At 40.9% G+C, this 27,351-nt stretch overlaps 1 protein-coding gene across 1 annotated transcript; it reads left to right on the top strand.

The window, feature by feature from the left end:
* Positions 1–424: 424 nt before the first annotated feature.
* Positions 425–26,463, top strand: LOC144991180 (kelch-like protein 5). Its single transcript, XM_078945028.1, has 13 exons — positions 425–2,750; positions 5,282–5,458; positions 11,444–11,580; positions 12,047–12,243; positions 13,408–13,620; positions 16,765–16,951; positions 18,234–18,458; positions 19,112–19,187; positions 19,397–19,483; positions 21,083–21,157; positions 21,521–21,658; positions 22,895–23,066; positions 23,881–26,463. The coding sequence occupies exons 1-13, from the start codon at positions 2,155–2,157 to the stop codon at positions 23,935–23,937; spliced, it is 2,337 nt and encodes a 778-aa protein (XP_078801154.1). The 5' UTR covers positions 425–2,154; the 3' UTR covers positions 23,938–26,463.
* The last annotated feature ends 888 nt before the right edge of the window (positions 26,464–27,351 follow it).

Here is a 27,351-nt window from a genome sequence, read left to right as displayed (position 1 = left end):
AAGATGACCAAGGCGCTGTGTCCATGCTATTGTTGGCGCAGGACTGAAAGTGAAATTCTGTTTTCAAGGTCAGTTGGGTCCTTATACAGAAATAATTCCAAGTGAAGCTGGCTGCTTTTTATTTTCATTGGCTTAGAAAAATTGTCTGGTCCTTCAGAGGACCATCGTATAAGAGGAAAAAATTCAGTCACCTGCCGAGAGGAGTAAAGGAAAACAGCAAGAGGGTTGATAAAATTGATAAAACAATGATTTTCTTCCATTTTTTTATGGTTATCTTTAAGAATGTTCAATGATTGCTGTGGATGAACATCTTACTAAGTGCATCCAAAGTGTCCTTTTGCCCTTTAGAAATAAACAGTATAATTATGTATTACATATATTTGGTGGAAGAGAGCAGAAAGGCAAAAAGGATCAATTCATTATAAAATCCAGTTTACTTCAGAAAAGAATAAAAATAATTAACTTATTTGAAACTGATTTGGAACAGATTTATTTTAGGCAAATATCACCCAAAAAAAGTACAAAAGAAGACAAACAAGAGAGATGTCATGGATATACCAAGCTTAAGATGATTAGTCATTCGTTGTTTAGAAAAAAAAAATTGAAGTAAAATAAATATATATCCATATAAATACATGTTCAGACAAATGCAAATTATACTTTTAATTAGATACAATACATGACCCATTGAATCCATGAAATTTGAAGTTTATCAACTTTAAGTGGCGCTTTAATTATGATTATTCCATTTTTAGGAAATATCAAAAACCTGTGTCATTTTCGACATAGATTCTGCAGAGAGGCAGGAGTACATTAGAAATTTGCCTCTAAATTGTGGGTGAAACTGTTGGCACCTGCGTCCCGAACAGCTTGAGCCAGATGTCAGCTCGGACAAAGAAGATGAAGACGTATGGATCTAGTCGTCTACAAGTGGATGCATCGGAATAGATTGGAGCAGGGAGCTTGTGGCCCACTGATTGTTGCACCTACATTACAGCTACAAGCTTTTTCCAACAGCATTTTTTCATCTGCTCCCGATTCCCAACTATTTAAATACTCAGAAATGCAATTTTAAGCTTAATTTTCTTTGATTACAGTATGTCCTCCATCGTGAGAAAAATGCCATGTTAAAAACACAATTTTCATTGGAGTGGGTGTGTGACGAACATTTTAATACAATGCCTTACTCTTCATTTCGTCGCAAAGAAAATCTAAATATGTTTTTACTAGGGGTGTAATGATTCATTTAAACAATGATTTGATTCACGTCACAATTAGTGGTTGCTGATCTGTTTCATAGTCGATATTAGCTCAGTTGGAAGGATCTTATTCAATCCAGTCAATCCGACCTCATATCGATCCAGGACATCATTAGTGAAAGGTTCGACCAGGGGAACAGGTGAAGTTTTCCAAATCACATGTAAATTTAATGTGTACAAGCAAACAAGTAAACAAGATTTAATGGCACCATTCACATTTCAGTTTCATTAAGTTCAGCTCACTGTTGTTTTTCCACAACAAAATAATGCAAACGAGACATTAGAACATTCTACCACACTGTATGGTCACATGACTGCAGAATTCAGTGCTACAAAGGACTGGAATGATGGCCTGATCATTTTTTGCTGCCATCACGTGTGTGTTGTCCATTGTGATGACACTTGGTCATTTTTACCTCAGTAAAATGAACCTACGATGTGTCAATCCAAATGGTATATTGATTATCGATTTATCTTATTTTGAAACGATTTGATAATGGGTTGGTTAGATTCAATTAACAACATGCCTCAGACAGTTTTTAGAAAGTGCTGGAGGCTGCATATTATTGACTTTATGAAAGAAGCCTATAGACCACTGAACATTTAAACAGGGGCTGTATTTGACCCACGGCCGGACTTTGGACATGCCCTTTCTCATGTCTGGTTGGAGTTTTAAGTTCTTTTAAACTCTAAACAGACCCCCTTTTCCCTCCCTTCCTCTCTCTCTCTCTGTCATGCTCCGCTTTCGGTCCATATACTCCGCGTGGTTCCGCTCTCTCACTCGACTCGCGGTTACCGGGCGCACGGTTGCCAAGAGAGACGCGTGTGCAGCCACATCGGTGGAAAAAACGGCACGGGATCTCCCCCCGCCATTTCCTCGTGTAATAGCCCTGGAATGTCGTGTAGTGGATCGGGCTCTTCCTCGCGGAAGGAGTTCGATGTGAAGCAGATCCTTAGGATCCGATGGAGGTGGTTCGGTCACCCCGCGGTTCCTCCGCCTCTTTCCCCGCCGGTGGGAGATTACCTCGCCAGGAGGAGGACGGGCGGCAGCTCCGGGGAAGGACCGTCCGTTAGCGGCTGTAGCAACTCCAATTCAGCCAGTCTGAACCACAGCTCGGGGAGCCACAGCGGACTGGTGGCCAGCGGCAGCGCGGGCTCGAACCTGTGCAACGGCAGCAACAGAAAGTTTGCCGAATCGGCGGGGAGTCGAAGCGGTCCGGGGGGAGCGACGTTCGGAGCCACGGGGAACTCCTGCACGCGCTCCTTCAGCCACCCAGAGTGCAGAGGCTCGTGGGTGTCCCCTCCGCTCCCCCGTCGCCCTCGCCAGGTGACAAACATGGAGCCCCCTGTCGAGGCCCCGATGCCCCACTTAGTAGCCGAGCCGTCGGCTCATGGCGTGGTTGAGCCGGAGCCTGAGGAGGCTGCCTTGGCGGCGGCTGTGGGCGCGGAGGAGAACAACAACCACCCGGAAACAGACACGAGTTCGTGCAGGTAGGATGGAGATGGAGATTTTATAGTGTCATGGTATTAATAAAAGCTGTGAAAAATACTTTATATTTTGTTTTACAAAAGTCAAAAATAGTAACTTTTGGAAAAGTTTCGACATCAAATGTTCCCCAATGTGGTCCTTTTTTTAAGTTAGTGGAAATAATCCGCTCACATGAAAAGTGGAAACTGAAGAAAATAGTTCTACTGTCTGATTTGGATGATGCTAATCGTTTACTACTTTTATGTGAAAAACCTACAAAAATTGAAAAGAATTACATCGAAAAGTACTATTTTGACTATGACTCAATATGCAAGACTGTAATTGCATATATATATATATATATATATATATATATATATATATATATATATATATATATATATATATATATATATATATATATATATATATATATATATATTCCTTATGCAGTCTTCGTATTAAAGACAACTATTCATATGTTTTCTCCTAGTTTTCCTTAATCTCAGATAAGTCTCTTTTTTAAGACTTTTCTTATTGTCACTGCTGATATAGTTTCTACGAGGGAAACAGTAAATGATTATGGTTTACTGTTGTGTCAAGTTTCAAATCATATCTTCGTTAATTATAATGGGTGTTAGGCAGAGCAAATTACTCCTCACACATGCGTAAAACCGGTAGGTAAACAAAAATAAAAGAACACATTTTGAATTACATGCATAAAGCCTTGGACATCTTGTGGTTGCCATACCAACGCAGAGATTAGTGTACGTGCGGTTTGGGTTCCTTACATGGATGATTGTGCAGTTGTGTGTGCGACCCATTCCTCTTCTTTTGAGGGTTCCTGCGTACTCCAAGAACCAGGGTGCCATGTTTCTGAAGGGGATCGTGGGAAGCGATGCATATGGAATCTCAAAATGTCTTAAGGCTCTGCTGGGCTCAGCTCCGCTCAAGCCCCCCCCCCCCCCCCCTTTTTTTTTTGAGGCTACACCAAGCTGTGCCCCGTTTAATCCTGCTGTGCTTTATTTCATTACCCTCTTCTCCCTCCTTCTGTCTCCTGTTCATCCACGCCCAACCCTGCACCATTCATTTGGCCTCTCTATTTCCTCCTGTCAATAGCCATGGAAGTGTGTGTGTGGGTGTGAAAGAGTGAAGCAGGGAGGGAGAATGACAGTTGGCGGACTGTCCTAGCTTGATGCAGGGATTTAACAATCTGTCTGCTTGGTGAGAACCTCCTTCTTTCCACTCGTCCTCTCCACCTCTCTGTTCTATGTTGAGTGCCCACCAGGCTCCGTTCGGGGGAACTGGAAGGCAGTGTTCCCCCACTTCAAAGTCATCTCCTCTGGCAGTATTTAGCCACACCATTCATCTATATACACACATGCACACACACACACCCCTGCACACTCGAGGACAGGAAAGCTCGCCAAAAAAGCTTCCTTTGAGGGTTTGATCTGGATAGGGAAAAGAGGAAATTGAGACAGAAGAGGATGACATGATGAGGTGGAATGAAGGGAGTGAATGATGAGATTAGCTCCAGATGTAAAAGTGGAGACAGGAGAAATGTAGAGGAAGGGAGGAGGAAGACTCTGGTTACAAACATATCAGATTCAAGGCACACATGCAAGCAAAAAGACTAAAGTAAGTGCACGCCATGTGCACCAGTTTTGCTCTTAACTGTTTTTTGGCTCTTCTCAGAGAAACAAACATCACTAATAAATGCGGAAAGAGTGTTTTTATTATCTTTCAGAATAAAACATTCAAATAACTTCATTCTCAACAAATACTTGGAACGAGTTTCCATTCTTTCTCTGTTGGTTAGAATAAATGGAAAATTGTAGTTTATCACAGTTTGATGGAGCCCCATCACACCATGAGGCTTCAGAAATCTAAAAGTGATTTATATCTTTTCCGTCTGTGGAATTGCAGTCATTTTCCAGTGTTGGTTTTATGTTATTCTGGGCCAATTCTGACACTTTTGTTGTTGGGGGGGGAAAAAAAATAAAATAAAAGTCCAGTGTTGAGTCATAAGTTAAGTGCTGTTCTGGGAGCTATAGCGGCGGAAAATTCTTGAGTAGCTGTGGTCCTCGTTTCTAAGAAACCCAAAACCAGAGTGTGGACTCACACCTCCGGCTTTGCTTTTTTTTTTTTTGTTTTATGCAGGTTTGACCCTACCTGGAAGTCTGTTCATTAATGTGTTACTGCCGCACTCAAGCCCCAAACTGCTTGCAATTAAATGAAACGGGGTGAATTACAGTGTATTTAGAGCTCAGCTCCCGCTTTGATTTTAATTGGCTTGTTCTCTTTTTAAGTGTTCTATACTTGTCTCTCCTTTTGCAGCTTGTAACTAGACCATCAAAAAAGGCTTTTGTATGCCCCTGGCAACATATAGTAACCCAGTTAAAATCAAATAAGAAGGAGTTTGCTTAAGAACATGATGAGAAAAAAATTCTGATGTCTGTCAAGACGGACTTAAGCAGCTTAGACTTTCCTTTCACCCCTTTGAACAACAGAGAAACATCCCTTTGTTTTCCTCTTTGTCCTGCGTTCACAGGACGTCCAACAGCAGTGCCACACTGTCTTCATGTGTGTCGATGGAGCCAGAGGACTGCATGTTCACCGCTTTGTCTCATGCTGACGTGACGTTCCGCAAGATGGAGGGCTATTTGAGGTCAAGACAGCTGTGCGACGTCATCCTTGTGGCTGGAGAGAGGAGGATACCTGCCCACAGGTGAAAGCACAACAACTAAACAGTCTCTGAATGTATATTATTAACTTAAATAAGTCAATCTGCAGCTGTCATTGGAAAAAAAGTTGACACTCGATGTGCAGTGTCACGTCTGGAAAGCATTTTTTTTTTTTTTTAAATGCAGCAGCTCCAAAACAACATACAAAAAGTCCTTTCTATTTTTGTCATATTTCTGCATCACATGAACTATAGTTAGCAGTCTCTTGTGGGCCACACAGCACTCATCTGCCTTAAAGCCCACAATATCCTGTTCTGGTTTGTGTTTGCTTTTGGCATATGGCCATTGGTTTGCACATACCAGCAGGAACATTCCTCTTCTCTCAACGCTTTCAACTTCTGTCCCATTTGACAAAATCAAGCACGAGAACCATATGTACCGGTAACAACCCCTCTGCCGTTGTTGTGTATACTGTACATGTGCTCTTTGCTGTTTAATGATGTGGGAGTAAAGGCCCGTACACACCGGGACGAATATTCGCCAGGCGTTATTCGCCAGCGTTTTTGAGCCGAGCGAACATGCAATTTCATTCCCTGACATTAGATGGCGCTTAATGTAAACAGAAATACTCCTGTACACAAGGTGGCGCTGCGCAACTTTACGCTTCTTAAACTCGCTTTTCCCTCAGAAGAAGAGAGCAAGTATTTACGCACTTGTCAGAATAATACAAAGAAAACGTGAATATTTCAAGCACCAGTTGCTCCAACTGGTGCTTGGTTCGGGGATATTTTAGAATGTCCGTCATTATTTCTTCGTGGCTGTGTAGATGCAACTCTGCGTCTATCTTCTTCGCTGGTATGTGTGCTCAGCAAGGCAGTTTTGTGTTTGAGTGCCCCCAAGTTGTGTTTTACTGTAACTTCAGAAGCTCCAGACACGTGTGCAAAAGCGCCGTTCTCATTGGTCGAATAGATTTCGACGCGACGCGTCAAAAAAAAGAAACGCCTCGGGTTCGTTTTTTTTTTTTTTGACGCGTGGCGTTTTTTCGCGTCAGTGTGCACACTCTTATTGGTGCCCTTTGTTTAGTCGCGAGGCGTTAAACGTCGGCGAAAATCGCGCGCGAAATTTGTCCCGCTGTGTACGGGGCCTAAGACTTGTGCGTTTATTAAAGTTGGTCTGCTGGCAATTAACTCTTTGTATTTGTACAGCCTCCTGTTTTTAGGATAAAACCTTAATCTTTTTTTTCTGTCCTCTTCTTTCTTTTTTAATTTTTTCTTTGCAATTTTCAGAGGGCTCCTTAAATTAATCAAAGTCACAAAGTTTTGCAAAGAGCAACATTTTTAAATACTCATGAAAATGTAGAGCACACAAACCCACACATGACAAAACGTGACCCAACTTCACAATCCTGTCCAGAACTTTTCCTGTGAATTAAGGATCCACTTCAATAGAGATTTGACACATGGTGCATGAAAACCTCATTGTAAACCCATCATGTTGTATTTTGTCTATATGGCAGCAGTGGTCGACCTCTGATCCGAAGATTGCAGGTTCTGTTCCCGCCTTACTCAGCCATGTGTTAAAGTGACCCTGGGCACTTTAAAGGCCCGTACACACCGGGACGAATATTCGCCAGGCGTTATTCGCCAGCGTTTTTCGCCACGTTTTTTGTGTTCACACCCAGGCGATTTTCGCTGACGATGAGCCGAGCGAACATGCAATTTCCTTCCCTGCCATTAGATGGCGCTTAATGTAAACAGAAATACTCCTGTACACAAGGTGGCGCTGCGCAAATTTACGCTTCTTAAAGTCGCTTTTTACTATGAAGAAGAGAGCAAGTATTTACGCGCTTGTCAGAATAATACAAAGAAAACGTGAATATTTCATGCACCAGTAGCTCTAACTGGTGCTTGGTTCGGGGATATTTTAGAATGTCCGTCATTATTTCTTCGTGGCTGTGTAGATGCAACTCTGCGTCTATCTTCTTCGCTGGTATGTGTGCTCAGCAAGGCAGTTTTGTGTTTGAGTGCCCCCAAGTTGTGTTTTACTGTAACTTCAGAAGCTCCAGACACGTGTGCAAAAGCGCCGTTCTCATTGGTCGAATAGATTTCGACGCGACGCGTCGAAAAAAAAAAAGAACCCGAGGCGTTTTTTTTTTTGACGCTTTGACGCATGCCGTTTTTTCGCGTCGGTGTGCACACTCTCATTGGTGCCCTTTGTTTAGTCACGCGGCGTTAAACGTCGGCGAAAATCACCGGTGAAATTCGTCCCGGTGTGAACGGGCCTTCACACATGGGTGGCTGCCTGGAGCGCTGAGCGGGTCTCCCTTGGGGGGTCCTGACTCGTACCTGGGGTTGGGGCGGGGGGATGCCCGGAACTCCTGGGTGGTGATGGGGTGCTCGTCTGGGGCTGTGGGTGCCCTTCTCGGGTCGGGCCCTGCGTTGGGCTCTTCCGGTGCGGCGGGGGGGCTGTTCTCCTGGTTGGGCTGGGGCGCCGCTCTCTTTCCCCCGTGCTTCCCTGCTCTCTGGCTCTGGGGGCCTCGCGGCGGTCCTGCTGGTCCTGGCCTGGGTGGCGGATTTGGTCGCCCGGGGGGCGGTTGTCCCCTGCCTGCTGCCGTGTGGCATTGGGGGGTTCTGGCTGCCGCTGCTGCTGCGGCGGGGGTCTGGGTGTGGGGATGGCTGGGCGCTCCTCCTCCTTCTTTTCACATTCCACCATCCATTTTAGAAGAACATAAACACTCACCTGAGCACAGGTGTTAGCTCACCTTTGCACTAATAGTTTGCATAATTGAATGAATGAAAGATTTCACACTAGTTGGTTTAAAGGCATAGGTATGCATTCGTGAACACTATCTGTTTTGTGTACATGTTGACATGTGGACATTTTTGCAGCTAGCAGGTGTGTTGATGACATTTGAGTGTGTGTGTGGACAGGCCCCGCCCTTTTTGTACTACATTTGAGCCTTGCCGTAATGATAAACAACCAGTAAACTTGTCTGCTCTATGCTGCTTCATGGTCTTATCCCCCCCTCCCACTATCACCCCCCCCCCCCCCCCCTCTCTCTAACGTCCCTCTCTCTTCTTCCCTCCTTTCCTTTTCCGTCCGGTCCAACACCAAAGATTTTCAAACATAATTGAAATTGATAAAGTTTGGTCTCAATTACAAAAGGGGTTTATTCAGTCATGCCTTTGGTTTGTCTGAAGATTAATAACCCCTCTTGTTAAAGTAAAATATGTCCAACACAAGAGGCCTCAGCTCTCATCTGTCTGCCCAGCTGTTGGACAGGACAAGTTTAAAAAAAATAAAAATAAAGTGACCCTGGGCAAAACATCACTCCTGGTGGTTCCAGTGTTTGGTGCCAGTGTTTGGCGAAGCCGTCATCGGTGTGTGTGAATGGTCAAATGGGACTGTGACTGTAAAATATACGCCATTTACCGTATGTGATGGCTTTCAAGATCTTTCATGATCTTTGTTTTATTTAATTGCTATTTTCAACAGTTCATTGTATCCCATAATGCCATAAACACAGACTTAAAGATTGACTCCGATCATCTTTTGATCGGTTGTAAAAGTGTTCCCAGTGGTCCTTAAAAAATGGTTTTGCAGTTTTTAGTCATAGTGTGTCGTTTTCTAGGACAGTTTCTGCGGGGTGGCAGGAGTTTATTAATAATTTGCATTTGAGTTTTAGGCAGGACTGTTGGTGTTAGCCCGGCCTATTCCCATCATTCATCCGTCTTCGTGCTCTCCCTCTAGCTTACAGCCCCTCACAACATCAACCTAAAATTACTGGTGCAACAAAAATGGCGAGCAATATTAGAACTATCCAGCTGTACAGTTTTGATCCAGATGAGGAAAACTAAAACGTATTTGGATCTAGTTGTCTGTAAGAAGATGCATCATAACGGAGCAGAGCAGGGAGCTAGTGGCTTGCCATTGTAACTTGTACGTCACACTGGCAAGCTTTTTCCAACAGCATTTTTGTGTCTGCTTTTGATTTACAACAATTTGGGTAAAGAAATACTTAGAAATGCAATTTTAAGCTTAATTTTCTTTATATGTCTTTCATCATAAGAAAATTGCCCCAAGAACATGTTAAAAACACCAAAAACCCGTTTTTCATGTAAGTGAGTCTTTAAGTTATAACCATGCATACGGGGGCATACATTTGTCCACTAAGACTCATGATTATCTGCTGTTTTTGGCTCCACACAACAAACATAATGCTACAGAGCTGACCAACTTCTCTATTTTCTGAATTTTTCCAGCTTGTTCCACAAACCCACAAACATGTGGCAATCCCATGAGCCACATGGGTGTCATGACCAGCAGCTGCACACTGGCGTGCTTGGAGAAAAAGTCACGGGACCATACATCCCTTGTGGCTTCGTTATTATTTTCCTCGCTCACTGTATTCAAGGGTAGATGAAGTGCTTGTTCCAATTATTCAGTCTCACACTAGTTGTCAGTGTGCAGTTGTCAGCTTTTACCCTCCTTTCTTGAGATCGACTCCTCTGTTTCTTGTTGTCCTCGGGCATTTTGTCGTCTCGCTGCTGTCTCTGTTGTGTGACGCTTTCTGACTGTCCTGTCTTTCTTCAGCAGAGTCCTTTGTGTCTTATAACCTTTCTCTGAATGTTGGTTTTGTTTCTCCTAACAAGGTGGAGGCCCCATGAAAGCTAGAGTCTGTGGGGTGGTGGTGGAGGGTTGCTGTATTTGAAATCTTGCAGGAAAACCTCCTGCTGACTGTAGAGTGTTTTGACATTTTTGTCTGCACAAAACTCACAAACGCACCACAGGTACAAAGCTTGTCTCTGCTCCAGGCTATTTGTCAAGGTTTCACTGACACACTTAGCGATAAGGTTATACTCATGTGTATATACTTTAGACACGCTCGATGCTCGAACCCATTCTGCTCCCCCGTGAAGTCTCAAACACGGAAGGACGTGCAGCTTGGAGGTGAGGAAAGCTGCTGTATCACGTCTGAAGTTGTCTCCAAGCCACTATTCTTTGTCATCGGTTAATCTAAAGGGTATTTCTATAGTTCCCTGAAAAGGAGTTCAGCAGTAATCGATCATCAAGGTGGTGTCTTAATGGTGCAATCAATAGTAAAGAGTGGAATGACATCACTGGTTGAAAGGAATACAGTCCTCTCAAAGCTGAAACCAGGTCACAGTTGGCTTCGACGTGACTGATATTTATGTTTCACATCAGGTACCCCTCCGCCATAATTAGACCAAGGAATCATTGTCCCTTTAATTGTTCATCTTCTGTATTGATGATAACGTACAGTTTTAATAGGAGAGAGCCTTCTTTAGGACTTTTTTTATTCACAGAAGTTTTGTGAATGTGAAGCTTGATTAAAAAAAAATTTAAAGACCCACGCCAATGAAATGTTGGAATGGAAATGATTGTAGTTATTAAGTAAAATCTTCAGTGGTGGGCCACTAGCTCCCTGCTCCGCTGCATTCTGATGCATGCAGTTGTAGACAAATAGATCCATGTACGTTCTCATTTTCCTTGTCTGAGCTGAAATCTGGCTCAACACTGTACGGCTGGATAGCTCCAATATAGCTTGCCATTTTTGTTGCACTGGTAATGTATGGTTGGGTTTGTGAGGGGCTATAAGCTAGTGGGAGGGTTTACACAAAGGGATGATGGGAAATGAGGGAAGGCTTATTCCACGCTTACAGTCCCGCCCACAACAAACTACTGCAGCTCTGCTGTATGTCCCAAAAAACAACACAGGATTTCTGACTTTGACTAAAAATGACAATCATAATTAAAAGACTCATGGGAACATTTTGAAAATAACTCAAAAGATGATTGGAGTGGCACTTTAAATATCTACAAAATCCACAAGCTGGTTTTTCAGCTGCTTTCATTTTAATGTAATTGTTATCGTAACGGATTAAAGGCCAACGCAGATTAAGCTAAAGCTGCCTAAGCAATGCTTACAGGAACTGAAAATCTAACAGAAACCAAAAGGTCGTCTGTTCCTCTGTAACAGCTGTGCGTCTCTTCTCTGTCCTCCCCAGGCTCGTTCTGTCATCTGTGTCAGATTACTTTGCAGCCATGTTTACCAGTGATGTGAGGGAAGCCAAGCAGGATGAGGTGAAGATGGAAGGAGTAGACCCTGATGCATTGTGGGTCCTGGTTCAGTATGCATACACAGGTATGCACACATACCTACGTTTCCTTCATTATTTGTACATCATTGTGTACAATTATTAACTTTTTATACTACTTTCCTTTATTATGTACTAATTCTTTTTGATTGGAGATTTCTGATAAAAACGAGATTAATTGAACGTAATGCTGCAAAAATCAGTTAACGTATTTATCGGCCCGAGACATACAAAGAACATTTTTGTTGCTATAGCGTCATCACATATCACTATGTTACTTGAATCCACCTATAAAACTATCATTGTGCTCTTAAAGTGTGACATCATCAGCGTTTTAGGTGACCTATAGATGTGTCGTAGCTGTTTATACCTTTGGGAGACCCATGATTATTGTACTAATAACAAAGGCCACTCAAAACTGCTTCAGATATTCTAACTTGTATGCATAATTAATGAGAAGTATAAGATTTTCTGATTACAACAACATGATTTTTCTCTGTTCTTCTTGGCCAGGCCGGCTCGAGTTAAAAGAGGACACCATCGAGTCTCTGTTGTCAGCCTCCTGTTTGTTGCAGTTGTCTTCGGTTGTCCAAGCCTGCTGTTCTTTCCTTGTGAAACAGCTCCACCCGTCTAACTGCCTCGGCATTCGCTCCTACGCCGATGCTCAAGGCTGCAACGACCTGCAGAGAGCTGCTCACGCCTACACCATGGTGGGAGCAGACAGCACAGCCTGTTTAAATTGTAGTCTCAGCTCTAGGTCACCTTAGAAGTCATTATGAGCAAATAAACAAATTACCAGGATTAAAAATTAATGGTTGTGCGTTTTTTGGGGAAACATTACACTCACGTTAACCATTTAATTTTAGTTTATTTATAACTGTCTTCTTTACATACATCTTTCTTTTATTAGGTGTTGGTCACAGACAGGATTTTTCTTGACAGTATGTGACAGTAGATGCTTTTTAGAATAGGGTTGCCATGGTGACAGTGAAAAGCCTCCTTTATTTACTGGATTTTTCTTTTTTTTAACCCCTTATTTAGTCATTTCTTATTGTGTTGCTATTGTATCTTTCTTTGTCAGCAGCAATGTTCATGTGTCCTTCTTTCTAAGGAATAGTCAGTTATGATACTGTAAAAGGGCCTCTGGTTGGATGTTTGGCGCATCATTAAACACATCATTTACATGAACGCTACAGTCTTTGGGATTCATCAAACTAAAGGCTACACAGTGTGTACTTCTCCACCAGTGTAAGAGCTGAGAAACGGCTTTTCTGTGGCTTTTCTATGAGTTTCCTTAGATCTTTATCTTATAACAATATTGTGCAAAAAGCATCGAGCTCGATTTTACAAAACTTTAATTGAGAGCGGAAGCGTCGGCTGAGAGGGAACTCATTAAATTTTGTTGCCGACCTAAATCTCAGTCATTAAAATTGCAAAGGAAAAACCCACTTGCCTTGTTGACGATGGGAGTCGAACTCTCCCAGGCTTTTTGCATGTTTTTGTAGGAAGAAGGTCACATTTAATTAATGATTCTCTTAGCTATGAGTCTATAGTTAAGGAAAAATAGGAAGTAATATTGGAAAATTGGAAAATATTCCATTTTGATCATTTTATGACCATTTGTTGATCAAATAATTTACTGTTTATAAAAAAACACTTTAGACCTACACATTTGCCTTTGTCTTTATTTACATCATTTTTTTTATCTTTTACCTATTAAAGTCGTTATTGCTTTGTCAAACTTTTTTATTCTTTTCTCCTGATGCCTCCCACCTCATTGATGTGTTTTTTTCCAACTGTTTTTCATGCTATTCCCCTGATTTCTGTACCTTTCCCTGTCTACCTATCACTAAATTTCACTTTTTATCCACCAGGAGCACTTTTTAGATGTTATCGGAGGCCAGGAGTTTCTTCTCCTCCCTGTGGAGGAAATGGAAAGACTGCTCAAATCTGATGACATCAACGTGCCAGACGAGGAAACGGTGGTAACTTCTTTGTTAACCTGGGTCTCTCATGACGCTCCCACCCGCCATCTCCACCTTCCCTTGCTGCTGGCTCACGTCAGAATACCGCTGCTGCAACCACAGGTAAGAGCTGCAAAAATTCATAGATGCACATTTTGAAAAACATTGACAAACAAATAGAAGATGATTGTGTCCAATTTTAAAACCGGCAGATTTTTACATTAATTTTAAGCCTAAGATCTTCTATTTCTTATTTATTGATGTTTTGCTTCTAAACTAGCATCCAGAGAAGACGTTAAGTCTGATATTTTAGGAAAAAAAAGCTAAAACTCCAAATAGCCCAACAAGGAAAATACATCTTTAGATCTCTGCACATTATTTTTCCAGAGCTACTTCAAAAATACAAAGCAGAGATATTCTTTGTGAACAGACGTTCTAGTCAAAAAATACAACCGTCTTATCTTCTTTTTTAGATGTAGTTCAGATGAGTCTGCATAAAGATGGAAGCCGTGTGAACTGAACTTCTAATAGAAAATTGCTTATACTTTAATAGATTAGCAATAAAATGAAATGCCAGATATCCTCAGAGCTAATTCAGCTTTCATGTTTACTGTGTATGAGTTGTTATGGAACAGGTGCATAAGTGTCACATCATAGGTATATATGGTGGACACTGCGAAGATTAAGCTGATTTTATATTGATTTTGCTTGTGTCTGGACTTGTTCTTCTTCTTTACTCAAGAACTACACAACATTGTGTTTGTGGTGTTTTTAGCATGTTCTTGAGGAATTCTTCTCATGATGGAGGACATATATTAAGAAAATGAAGCTCAAAATAGCATTTCTTAGTGTTTCTTTATGCAAATCCTTGCGAATACAAAAAAGTTGGAAGAAGAGCCTTTTTGTGACGTAGATAATAGGCTAAGCAGGCAAAAAGCTCCTCGCTCCGCTTAACCCTTGTGCTATCTTAGATGACCCCACCCTTACCTTGACGTGTTATTCCTACCATGACAAAGGTGGATAAAAGTGGAAAGATTTCATGTAATCCATGGACACCAGTGAAGATCACAAATCATTGAAGAAAAAAGGGTCAACGCACTGTCTAGTGGGTCTAGATGACCCAACTCCCAACGTTAAAGTGCCTAGGATAGCACAAGGGTTACACCGAGAGCTCTCAGCAACAGAGAGGGCACAGGGTGCAGCCAGGGTTGCTCCCTGCTGACAGTCCCGCTAACATCTCGTAGACAAATGTCTAATGAACCACTGACCCTCTGCCGAAACTATGTCAACACATGTTTTTAAATGGGCTATAAACTGAAAAATCACAGTTAAAAGACCGCTGGGAACGCTTTTACAATAGATCAAAAGAGGATTGGATTTGGACTTCTTTTCTGACCATTTGAAGTTATAGGTGGCTAAAATGTTCAAAATGGTCATTAATCAGAGCTTTTCTTGGATTTTATCTCTTATTGCTGCATCACTTGTGTAAAAAATACAGACAAAATACAATTAAGTGTTTACAATGAAATACAGATTCCTTTTGGCAGCCTTGTGAAACTAATACTAGTAGAGTTGCATATAAACCTTCCAGAGTCTTCCAATCAATACTCATCAACCAATTACTCAGCTTTTTATCTTGGCTACTGGGCTTTTACTGATGCGGATACTATTAGTTCTCAAAGTTAACAGCTTTAATCCAGACTTCCGATAACTAGTGTCACATAAAGCACAGCATATAGATGTGGATCTTTGGTTTTGGAGCGCCAAACCTTTGCTTGACTGTAAGAGTGACGCACTCGGTCAGCTGCAATTCTGTTTTGGTAAAAGTGGGTCAAGGCAAAGAGAATCAGTTAACCAAAGAATGTTCACCTAATGTTAAATGAATTTACCAATCTAGGAAAAAAAGTCAAATCGGAATGAACAGGAACGTTATATCATCTAGAATGGCATCTACTTTAAGGGTGTCATATGACAGCAATGAGAAAACCAATTGTTATTATAAAATTGATTTTAGTTTAGAGGGAAAATTCTTTTACCAGACAGGCGAAGAGGCGCCTAAAGCAAAACTAAAAGCACACCTGGGAGGTGTTTGTGTCGCTGTGGGTGTGTTTGTTTTAAGCGGTTAGCACCCGCGTCGTCTTTTTTTCAAGCACCAGGATAACGCAGCGTCTGCAAGCCGCCCTGTAAAGAGAGGACGGGGAGCAGAAGGTGGGACACCTGATGTATTCAGTTTTATCTCACCCCTCCACATGCAGCCTGTCACAGCACGATGGATAAATGACTACAAGGGGAAGGAAAAATGTTTTTCTAAATCTGTCCTTCAGCAAATATGCACACATAAACGACTGCGCCTGTGTACAACTGAAGTGCGGGGTGATCCTTGCGTGAAAGCTGCTTATCCATTTGTCATGCTTGTTTTATGCTCTCCAGTTCTTGTATCCAAATTAGATTTTGCATCCAGTGACCAAATCCTTTTGATGGCGGTGGGCGAACTGGGAAGGGGGATAAAAAGGAAAGCAAGACGTCCAATGTAACGATTGTTTTGTTTGATTGGAATTTATTTATTTATTTATTTTGGAGCCTCGCTCAAGAGAGTTCAACCAGTAAACAAATAAGTGCAGACGCACAGAAATTGAAAAACCTGAAAATTGCTGGATATGCCAGGTAATCCTAACTGCTTGCCTATTGCCACACATGCGCACCAAGACACACAATCACATTCCTGTCTAAATGTAAATCATGTAATTCTTGCCTTCAGGGAGAACTTGTCTCCTGCCACCCTGTCTCTCACAGGCAGCCGTTTCCTCCAGATTTATTTTAAGAAACAGTCTGGCGGATCGAGGGCTTCATGCTGCAGCCTCCGGTTGTTTGTGTGCTCGTGTGTGTGTGTGCACGCGCGTGTGTGTGTTATGAGGTTAGAGGGTATTGACTTGAGCGCTGATGAGATGTTGAAAACAGATTAGAGTTCTAGTGTGTCAGATGATTGGTGTGTACATGCTTGTGCATGTAAGAGACCCAGAGAGGAGAGGGGCCACTAATAGCTGCTGGTGTGATCTGATATAATCTCTGAATCGATAAAAGAACAGGCTTTTTCAAACTCTCACCCCTCTCCCTCTTCAAAAGGAGCAGAAAACGTGTTAGCCAACACTATCCAGTTGGCCAGCATCCATATTTTTCTACAGTATTTTCACCTTGTGATTATGTTGTTATCATTTTCACAAGATCCAGTGTGTTGATATGTGAATCTCCCCCCCCCCATGTGTGCAGTTCTTGGCAGACCTGGAGTCTAATCCGCTCCTCCGTGACAGTGTGGAGTGTCAGCGACTCCTGATGGAGGGGATGAAGTATCATCTTTTGCCCCAGCGGCAGCCCTTGCTGCAGAGTCCCCGCACGCGGCCACGCAAAGCCACCGTGGGGGCCATGTTTGCCGTCGGGGGGATGGACGCCTCAAAAGGTATAAAAGACTGGAGTTGTGGGGTCAGTCCTTGACCTTTCTCCGAAGTGCAGAGTAAAAGGAGTCTTTAATATAAGTTGCTACGGAGCAAAAGCCACAGGAGCCAAGAAATGCATAATAAAGAAAACAACATATATAAGTCACTCAGGAATAAAAATCACACTTTTGGGAGAAAAGCGAAACACTTCTAAACAGAACTGCCTAGCCCGGTGTAATGATGCATTCACACAAATTGCATTTGCATCTTTTTTTGACATGCATCAAGTTCCATCCTTAATGCTTGTCCAAAAATGTTTACATAAACTAGACGCTCTAGTTGCATGTGGGAGAAGCTACCATCCAATTTTAGGCCTCATCCCTACAATGAAGCATTGACTATACATCTCATTTATAATGCATGGAAGACATGGAGAACGTGGAGAGATCAGATTTATATATTTTGAATAGCTCTACAAAAGTATCCATAATCATTTTTCCATGTCTGGGTACAGATTATGCCGTCTTTTTTTCTCTTTCTATACTGCAGGAGCTGCGTCTGAATGACGGCGCTATCAGCGCTATTTCCGTGTCTCTATAACCTAGTTTGATGAATTTCTGTTCTTCGATAGTTTGAGAAGAAGAAAAATAAAAAAACAAGAGTAATGTATCGATGCAAATCAGCAAAATACCATAAAGTTCAGGAGAACAACCAGATTGTCCTCCATGTTTGTTTTGGACGGTGCTTCTTCTTCTGTGGTGCTGTCAGGAGCAAATACTGATACACACACCTACAGTCCCCTCTAGTGGTTGTTAGTGGGAAAATAATGGATATATAAGCCAATTTTTTTATTTTTTCAAATTAACACATCAGTCGCTCTTGAGTATCGCCCACCTGACTAAACTATGCAAAAAAACGCGACTGATTTTCTGAAAAATACACTAATCAAAAGCCCTGCAAGAGGAAATCATTAAATGTCCTTCATGAAGGAATGAAATTAATGCTATAGAGTTATCATCAGATGAGAGCAGCTGTCTGTGGAAAGAGTCATAATGGCGTGCACTTTAGTCTGCACAGGAGCTGCAAAATGCATAGGCTTATGAATAAATGTGTCGGAGTGCAACAGTGCAGCCCATCATGCATAATACATGTTGTTGAACGGTTGTTTACATAATGATATGCAAATAGAACAAATAGTTCTGCAGCTGCAGAATCATGGTTCTGGCCTAAAAAGTGCTGAAATAAACGGCTCCTAATCATTCTTCATCTATTTATTGTCTTTTTCTTCTTTTTCTTTAAATCCAGGTGCCACAAACATTGAACAGTACTGTCTGCGCCGGGACACGTGGAGGCAGGTCGCAACCATGAGCGGGCGACGACTGCAGTTTGGTGTCGCTGTGCTTGACGGCCGTCTTTATGTGGTCGGAGGCAGAGATGGACTCAAGACTCTGAACACCGTGGAGTGTTATAGTCCTCAGAGCAAAACCTGGAGCGTCATGCCGCCCATGTCCACACACAGGCACGGTTTGGGTACGTATCTGTTTCACAACAAACCAAATGTTAAAGACCCACTCTGATGACATATTCAGGCTTAAAATTGCATTTTTGAGGATTTGACCTCCCTGCTCTCCTCTGCAACAGGGAGGGGAAGGGGGGCGGTGTTGCTCCATTCCTCAACTCAGAGGCAAAATTCTAATCCACTACAGAATCCATGTCCTTGAAAACTATACTTTTCTTTATTGTTTTGGCTTAAAATGGCATAATCATAATTAAAAGACCACCAGGAACACTTTGGAGTAAGTCTTTAATGGTTAAACTTGAGGACTTTTCATCAGCATTTCATTAATGTTCCACACCTCTGATATTAGTTCTGCAGAGGAAAAAGACACTTTAGTGTTGCAGCACAAAAACACATCGTTCTCCCAAATCACCTCTGAAGCCTACTGTTACTCTGACACGTTTTCCTAAGACCTGCTGTGCTGCTTGTACGTGTTTTGAAATGTGTTTGTGGAACGAAGACGAGGACTCAGACGCATCTGGAAGCGCAGATGTTCTGGCAGATAATTCCCTGCAGTCTTAATGCCCTGGATTTGGTTGCGCACGGAATGAAGTCACAGATCGTGCTTTTAAAGGTTGTAGGAGGTTTCCTGCTTTTTGACAGTGATCTACATCTGCCGCCGTAGGTGTGGCTGTTTTAGAGGGGCCCATGTATGCAGTGGGGGGACATGATGGTTGGAGCTACCTCAGTACAGTTGAAAGGTGAGCACAAACTTTGCAGTGATGTTTAACTTGTGGGCATTTACTCTAGACATGGGGCCCCTTAACTTTACTACCAAATGTCATCAGGTTTGTCGCTCTTTTAGTTTACTTTTAATGCATGACAGTAATAAAAATGCATTATTTAGAGAAAGATTTCAGTTTGTGAACAGATTTGGCTTCTTCTGTAAAGTGTTGGTTTGGTCTTCCAGGTGGGACCCCCAAGCTCGTCAGTGGAGCTTTGTAGCAAGCATGGCGACGCCTCGCAGCACAGTTGGAGTTGCTGTTCTCAATGGAAAGTAGGTGAAATATTTGCTTTCCTGACTTTTTTTTAACAGGTTGCATGCAATATTTAGTTGGAGAAAATCCTTTTATTTATTTTGGAAATATGCTTTGAATTTTATGTGATAAATCACCTCCTAACTGCATGACATTGGAAACTAGAATTCCTTTTTTGTGCTGCTGAAAAAAAAAGGACCACACTTAAGTTCTAAATCATCACTTTCCTGGTGACAAATAAAGACTTACATGAATAAAATTTGCATGATAAGAGAAAATCACATGTTTCACAGGGAGTTGACTCGTATATGAATATGATTATCAGCCTCCTTTGAGGAATTTAAATCAGTTTCTGCTCATAAATTTAAAAAGACAACGTTCTGTAGGACTTCAGAGGAAAAATATCCTCTTGATTTAATCTGGGTTTTGTAGTCAATCTTTTTAAATAAAGTTAATGTGCCTTTTTTAACAAAACATTGAATTCTAACTAGAGACGAACTTTCAGAATTAACATGAGCTAAAATACCATTAACATTATTTTTAGAAGCTTTTTAGTTAAACTGGATTAGATTATCAAAGAAAATTGAAAAATATGCTAGTTAAATAATGAAGCCAATATAATGTTTCAGTATTTTCCTCGTGTTGAACCTTCTGTTATTTGTTTCATTGGACAGTTGACCTTTCATGGTTAAATTTAGGTAAAATTTTGGAAAAAATAATGATTTAATAGATTAAGTCGTTTAAATAGAAGGCTGGTTGGAGAGAAAATTTTGTGTGGATCTACAAAGTTTGCATAAAGAAAAACGATGATGCCAAGATGGAATTTAAAATGTTCAAATATTTCAGTTAAACCAAAATTAAATTATTAAAAGTATTAGGAATAAAACTTGTACAAAGAATTTACAAAGGACTCTTAGTCTGCTTAAATGCACAGATTTAGAAGAAAAACCTGTCAAGCAGTCCAAGAAAAAGGAAAAAATGAACTGAAGGCAAATGAAATTGTTTTTTCACTCAAGTTTGATATGTTTGCATTATTTTTCTTTAAACTTGAAATGAACTTTAAAAAGAACATTCATTTTATAAGGAATTTTCTGAAGTTGTTCCCTTCTGACAGCTCTTTGATGGTGACAGTTTTGTAACAGATTCTCCACCTTTCATTAAAAACCCAGTTTATAACAAACCTACGAATATAATCAAATGGAAAAATAGAAATAAAGACCAAATCTTTGTTTTCATAGGTGATGTTTGGACAATCAGTGCGAGAGACGTAAAAAAGAATAGTGTAAAACAGAATTATTTTAAGCTCTGGAGGAGTAAAGGTGATTTAAAGAGCTGCTAAACCATGCAGTAATGTAAAATGGTCACCATTATTTGTTTTTGCTGTCATTTTCTAGAGAATCTATTATTTTCATTAATGGATCGCATGGTTATGTTATTTCCTGATGCCATAAACATTATAAATGATCACTTTTTGAATAAATATTTTATAATCAGGACCTTTAATGGAATATCTCAGTGATTCCCATGAATGTTAGCTTATTCTGACAACTTAAAAATGTCTCAAATTGTTACAATTCTAAGAATGCATTGATTTATGGTATAATGGTTTTGTTTCTTAGGCTGTATGCTGTGGGAGGTCGTGACGGCTCTTCGTGTCTGCGTTCAGTCGAGTGCTTTGACCCTCACATAAACAGGTCAGACAGCCGACTTGCAGTGGCTGCAGTTAATTTCCTTTGGCTGCTTTATTTCCTGTCTGCTATTGCATCTGAAGACAAGCCTCCATCCACCACGGTTGTGTATGAAGTCACCACAAGCATTCTTCAGTTGGATCTTTAAAAGTACTTTTTAAAACCATCTGGGGGAAAAAAAGAATTTATCTGTGATTTAATATTATCGTCTAAACTGGGACATTTTAAATGAGATGATTGAGATCTTTTCCAAGGCAAAAAATGTTATAAATGCAGCTTTTATTAGATCAGAATGCTCTTTCAAAGTTAATATTTTACTTTTTTGTGTTGTTGGTTTTTTTTCCTGATGGTTTTGAACACTATGTACAGATGGAACAGCTGTGCTCCCATGGCTAAAAGGCGTGGAGGTGTGGGTGTGGCCACGTGGCATGGTTTCCTGTACGCCATCGGAGGTCACGATGCTCCAGCTTCGTCTTTGGCCTCTCGGCTAAGCGACTGTGTGGAAAGGTGTGGCTGCATTCGAAAGCTTTTTTAATGTTTACGTGTCATGATGTTATTTTCCACCAAAACAGGGAAATATGAGACACTATTTTGCGTAGACGTGTTTTGCCGCTTTTTTAGAGCCATTTTTTTAATCCCTTTTACTTTGTTATTTTTTTTCTTTTACATAGTGATCTATTTCAAGATTAGACGCTTATTTTACAAACACTCACTTCTTTTCTCAAAACTCCTCCAGGTCAAATTTGGTTGCTGCTTTTTTTAAACAAAATATTTATATGTATTTATTTATTTATTTTTTACTTTTATTTTATTTACTTTTTAGGTTGTTGTTAATTGCTGCTTCCCAACATGAAAAAAAGTTGTCAAATTAACCTTAAAAGCCCAGAAGACAATTGTTCTTGGGTTCTCCAGGGATAAGCTTCTACTCTTCTCATGTTTGCTGTGTGAGCTGTCATTTTTGTTGTTTTTGTTAGGTTGGGAGAGTTTTCTGGAAATGAGTTTTCTTAGTGTCTCAGTCGTAGTTCTTAATCTCCCTTTTCAACATCTGCATCTGCAGTAAAAAAAAAAGTTGTTTTCTATTTAATAAATTCTTTGTTGGGAAGTTAGAATTAACTTAGCGTAGACCCAGGCTTCTCTTGAACCCATCTTAGACAGACAAAATGCCATGTTTGCATACTTAAGGGTTTCAGGAGGCTAAAATGGATTGTTGTGTCCATATAAACAGAATTAAGTGGGCTGCGCTGTCAGAACAGGTGTGGAACTCTGGAAAAAAAAGAAGTTCTTTGATTCAGTACATTAAGCTTAAATCTTTTTGTTTCTTAACAATTTTAAATCAATCAATCAAAAACCAAGTATTTTATTTGTGTTTAGTATTTTCATTGAATCTTTGTGAAGCCTCTTTGCCTCAGACGTTGGTAAAGTCCTTTTTAAATTTAGTCTCTGCACGCCCAATGATTTCATTACATTTTTCATTAGCTGCTGGGTCCAGTAAACAGTCACCAGCAGGAGACTTGCAGCGAAATGAAGAGCTGTCATGCTTTCATTGATTTTCTGTGGTGATTCCATCTGCTTCCAGCGATGATGCACAGCTTTGTTGTATCGCTTCCTAGTGTTAGCTCCAAATTAAACACGAACATTTAATGGGTTTTGATTCTTGATGTAAAAAAAAAATGTTGTTTCAAAAACTGTTGATTTATAAGCAACATGGTCTGAATAAAGTGGGTTTCACTATTGTATTTGCAGATATGACCCGCAGACAGACATGTGGACCGCTGTAGCCCCTATGAGCCTCAGCCGAGATGCTGTTGGCGTTTGTCTCCTCGGCGACCGCCTCTATGCTGTAGGCGGGTATGATGGACAGGTGTATCTCAATACTGTGGAAGCCTACGACCCTCAAACCAACGAGTGGTCACAGGTATTGCATACAGATATATAGTTTTGGTTTGTTTTTTATGCTGTTAAGCAGTGTTGTGATAAGAATACCAAACATTGTATCTCGTTCATCTGAAGCAGCTGACCTTCCTCCGCGTCCTCTCCACCAGTCTTCTTTGTCATTTAAATGTGTGTTTTCCCCGAGCTAATATTGTCCTTGCTGCTGTAGGAGGTTGAGGGGACTTTTGAAAAGTTCAACTCTTCCTGCAGCTCTCAAGTATTTGGATCACTCTTCCATTTATACCTCATCTCCTGCAAAGCCTCAAAGGTTTCTCCACCAAAGTCGCTGGGAATGTGACATTTTAGAGACTGGCACCATGCTGACAACAAGAGAGGTGTGGGTGTGTTACAGCTGACAGACAGATGGGAATAAATCAAAACCACAAAATGAGCTCTCTATCATTTGGTAGAAACTAACACACACACACACAAAAAAAAAGATTTGTGTTACTTTTTCCCAGGTATCATCACTTCTGCTTGTTTTTTGCAGAAAGTTGTCAAAGGGTAAACAGTTGAGTCCAAAACTGTTTTGTTAGATCGAAATCCTTTTAGTGATTTAATTAAATGCTGTTACATTTTACCAATAAGAATAAGAAAAACCTTTATTTGTCCCTTTAAGAGAAAAATGCCTGCTTGGTCACTGGTCACTTATTCCAGTTCTCATATACAGTCGATGAGTAAAACTGGATTTTAGAAATGACAGCACAGCTTCTCATACGAACAATTTAACTGGAGCTGCATGTCAGATTTCCTGTTTGTGCCCATCTGTGATTCCTGTTTACTCTTTTGTGTTTCAGGTAGCGCCTCTGTGTCTGGGCAGGGCAGGTGCTTGTGTGGTGACCGTCAGACTGTAAAAAAAAAAACAAAAAAAAGACTTTCAATGGCAGACTGCACAGGATTGGGCTCAGAGACTGTCTTCATCGTCCCTGCTGAAAATTATGAACACTCAATGATCCAGCTGCACACAAAACATCCTTTCTGGTTTGTTTTTATATTTATGCACACCATTTATATTCTTGGGAGAAATTGTGTTGAAGTTTGACTTCAGCATCCTGACAAATGTTCACATCTGAGCGACTTCCAGCAAGGACCGAGCTGCCACCTGCACACACAGGGAAAACAGATCTGCTGCTTTTATCCAAGTACAACAGAACTGCTGTCTTACAACTTTAGATTTTCTGCCTATTAGATTTTTTCCTCTACACAAACTATCTCACCCTGACAGAGCTGCTTTCAGCATCTATTTTTGCTGACAAATGGGTGAGATTGTCAAGAATGCCTCACTGTATGCTCCCTGCTCTCCTTCCACTATCTGATGCTGTTATTTTAATACCTTCCCCGGTATTTTTATGCTGAAGTTGGCAAGTGAGTATCTCCGCTTGGCTGCTGTTGTGCGCACATTTCTGACAGAAAGGGTTTTGACATAATCAGCACGAGCTTAAAAACAGCTGCTCGCTGAAGAATGGCGAGCGTCTTCATTCAGAGAAAACACTTTGTACTTCGCCTGACGTTTTTCCTGTGTTGCATCAGATCTGAAGCTTCTCCAGGTGGAGAGGCCTCTTTTTTTTTGTTTGCAAGGTCCACAAAGAAGTTGTCAAACTTCGTATTTTTGTATTCATTTTTAATTGTGCTTTTCTGATTGTTGCATACAAAGTTTGTAAATGTGAAAAAGATTTAGTCTGCAACGTTAATGAGTTTTTATTGCCATCTTGTTTTTTTGTTGCCATTTTTTTCTCCATGTCAGTTCAGCCTTTTTGTCTACCAGCTACCTTTTTCTATTCTCAATGTTAGAGTCCCACTACAATCATCTTTTGGTCTATTTTTAAGAGCGTTCCCATTGGGCTTTTAATTATAATTGCGCCTTTTTTTACCCCCAAAAAAAACTTCTGTTTTCACTTTCTGCCACTAGCTTACAGCCCCTTACAAACCCAGCTTAACATTACCAGTGCAACGATATTTGGGAAGCAATATCAGAGCTTTCCAGCCGTACAGTTTTGATGCAGATGCCTGCTCAGATGAGGAAAACGAAGATTTACATGGAGCTAGTCATCTGCAAATGGATTCATCAGAATGGAGCAGAGCAAGGGGACATTTTTTTATCTGCTCCTGATTCACAACAGTTTGAAATGCAATTTTAATTTTCTTTATGAATGTCCTTCATTAGAAAATTGCCCCAACAACATGTTGAAACTGTGATTTTCATTGCAGTGGGTCTTTAAGCCATTGTGTGGATGTTTGTGTAAAAAGAACTGTTCTGTCTTCAAAGTCCGCAAGGAGTCCCTTATCTTAAATGAGAATCTTCCTTCCTACATTCCCTCCTCCACACATTTTCAATCCCCTGCTTCACTCTCCTTATCCACGTTTCCCTTTTCATCGTCGCACACACATCCCCGTACAGATGCCTGCGCCATTTCCTTCTACAGCTGGACGGAGCACACAGCAGACCATGTAATGAGACCATGAATTTAATCATGTCAATTCCAACGGCGCTGACATTTTGTTTGATGTCATGTTCAGAGGGTTATTAGATTTGAAGCAAGTATTAGATGAGAGGAGGAATATAAATCTAGGAGATAAACTTGTGTATTCTTACTCGTTGTTTGTGACTAGATTTACGACTGGAATGACGCACAATGACTTCGTTGTTGTACATCTGTGTCTTTTGTTTTGTTGGTTTTTTTTGTACAGTGCTGGTATAAAGCGTGTTCTTCAGTAAGAGTCAAATCAAGCACCCTGTCAAGAGCTGACAGATGTGGGGCTAATGTAGCCCCAAGAATCCACTTTACATTCAAACATGACAGATAGTACACACTCCCATCTGTGCATAAACGGCTGAAAGCCGAGCGCCCCAGGATCTGTGGATGATTGAAAAGCAACCCAAATTTTTCAGCATGACGTCTAAACGGCTGAGACAGGCAAGCTGGTAATTTCCTGCAGCTGAGCTGATGCTTCTCCCCTCTCGTGTACCGGGGCTTTATTTTGTTTGACTCACCTTCTAACCCGCCTGCGGTTTTTGCTTTCGTATTTCCATTTAGAGCTCAGTAGAAGGCATCTTTACTGTGTTTTTGTGTTTACAGGCAGTTAAATATTATTTAAAAAGGGTACATTCCAAAATATGTCAAAAGCTTATATTTATTACTATGTATATAAAGATACAAGTCTGTACATGTTTTTGTGAAAATGATAGTGAATACATTTATGTGCTTCTTTTTGTACCACGAATTCCGATGAAGAATTCAAAATACGCTTTATTGATCTACAACATAGACAGCTGGTGCCACAGATGCTCCTCTGGTTTACCTCTTTAGTAATTCTGTACATGCAGTAGATGCTGCTGCTTAATGATCTTTTATACAATAAAGTCAAAAAGTGATTTAAAACTTGTTTTTATTTTTTCCACCCTGTCTTCCAACAGCACCATCTACCCTTGTTTACAGTGCAGATGTTTTCGCAGGCAGCCTGCATTCGTCACAATCACTATAACTGTCATCACGTTGTAAATTTGTTTATGGGCGGCTCGTTTCTCCTGCAGCACCCCCATCAGTGCAGCTCTACTGGTGGCCTTCGCGGTTCAGTGGTTTGGTCTGCTCAAGCGTGGCTTTGCATTTATTTTCTGTGCCTGGAAGTTCATACGGAGGCTCGTTACTCTTTAGGAGCGCCTCTCCTCACTTGCAAAGCTGCAGAAACAGCGACAGGTTGAAGTGTTTGTTGAGTAAAGCAAATGTGTGTGCGTGCGGGAGAGGAATGATCACAATTTATGGATACTTTTTAGCACAGAGGCAGCGACTGGAAGCCGGCTGAGTCCTCGGTTATTTATTACAAGTGAAGCCTTAAATCATTAGCAGTTCTGACAAATGGCTCCTACTGGCACTGAGAAATGGTGTCAGTGACCTTGTCTTGTAACCTTAACACCGCCTGATTCTATTACACCCAGCAAAAACAAGAAGATGGTCCACTTGTTCAGGATCCAAACAGAGAAATCTCCTACAAAGAGCTCGGCCATGAAGCTAATCTTTTTATCAAAGAACTTAACGATAGGATGAATTTATTTTAAGGATTTTCAAGAATCCTTTTAAACTTAACTGTATTATATAGCAAGCATGTCTAAAGTCTGGCCAGTGGGCCAAATGAGGCAAAAGAAAATCTTAAAATTAATCACATGTGGCCCCCAGCACTTCTTCTAAAAGCTGTGTGCACGATTTCTTGGTTGTGATTGGCTAAAATTACATTATAAACCACTAAAAAAATACATTAAAATACTTTTTTTT

The sequence above is a fragment of the Oryzias latipes genome, chromosome 1 (assembly GCF_053564925.1).
Source record: "Oryzias latipes strain Hd-rR chromosome 1, Olatipes_Hd-rR_3.1".
Taxonomy (NCBI): domain Eukaryota; kingdom Metazoa; phylum Chordata; class Actinopteri; order Beloniformes; family Adrianichthyidae; genus Oryzias; species Oryzias latipes.
This window is presented reverse-complemented; position numbering and strand designations above follow the sequence as displayed.

Bases quoted from the DNA above. Each gene is read 5' to 3' on its own strand.
- LOC144991180 (XM_078945028.1), top strand. From the start codon at position 2,155: ATGTCGTGTAGTGGATCGGGCTCTTCCTCGCGGAAGGAGTTCGATGTG. The intron at 16,952-18,233 runs GTATAAAAGACT...CTTTAAATCCAG, and splicing joins GGGGATGGACGCCTCAAAAG to GTGCCACAAACATTGAACAG. The intron at 21,659-22,894 runs GTGTGGCTGCAT...TTGTATTTGCAG, and splicing joins CTAAGCGACTGTGTGGAAAG to ATATGACCCGCAGACAGACA.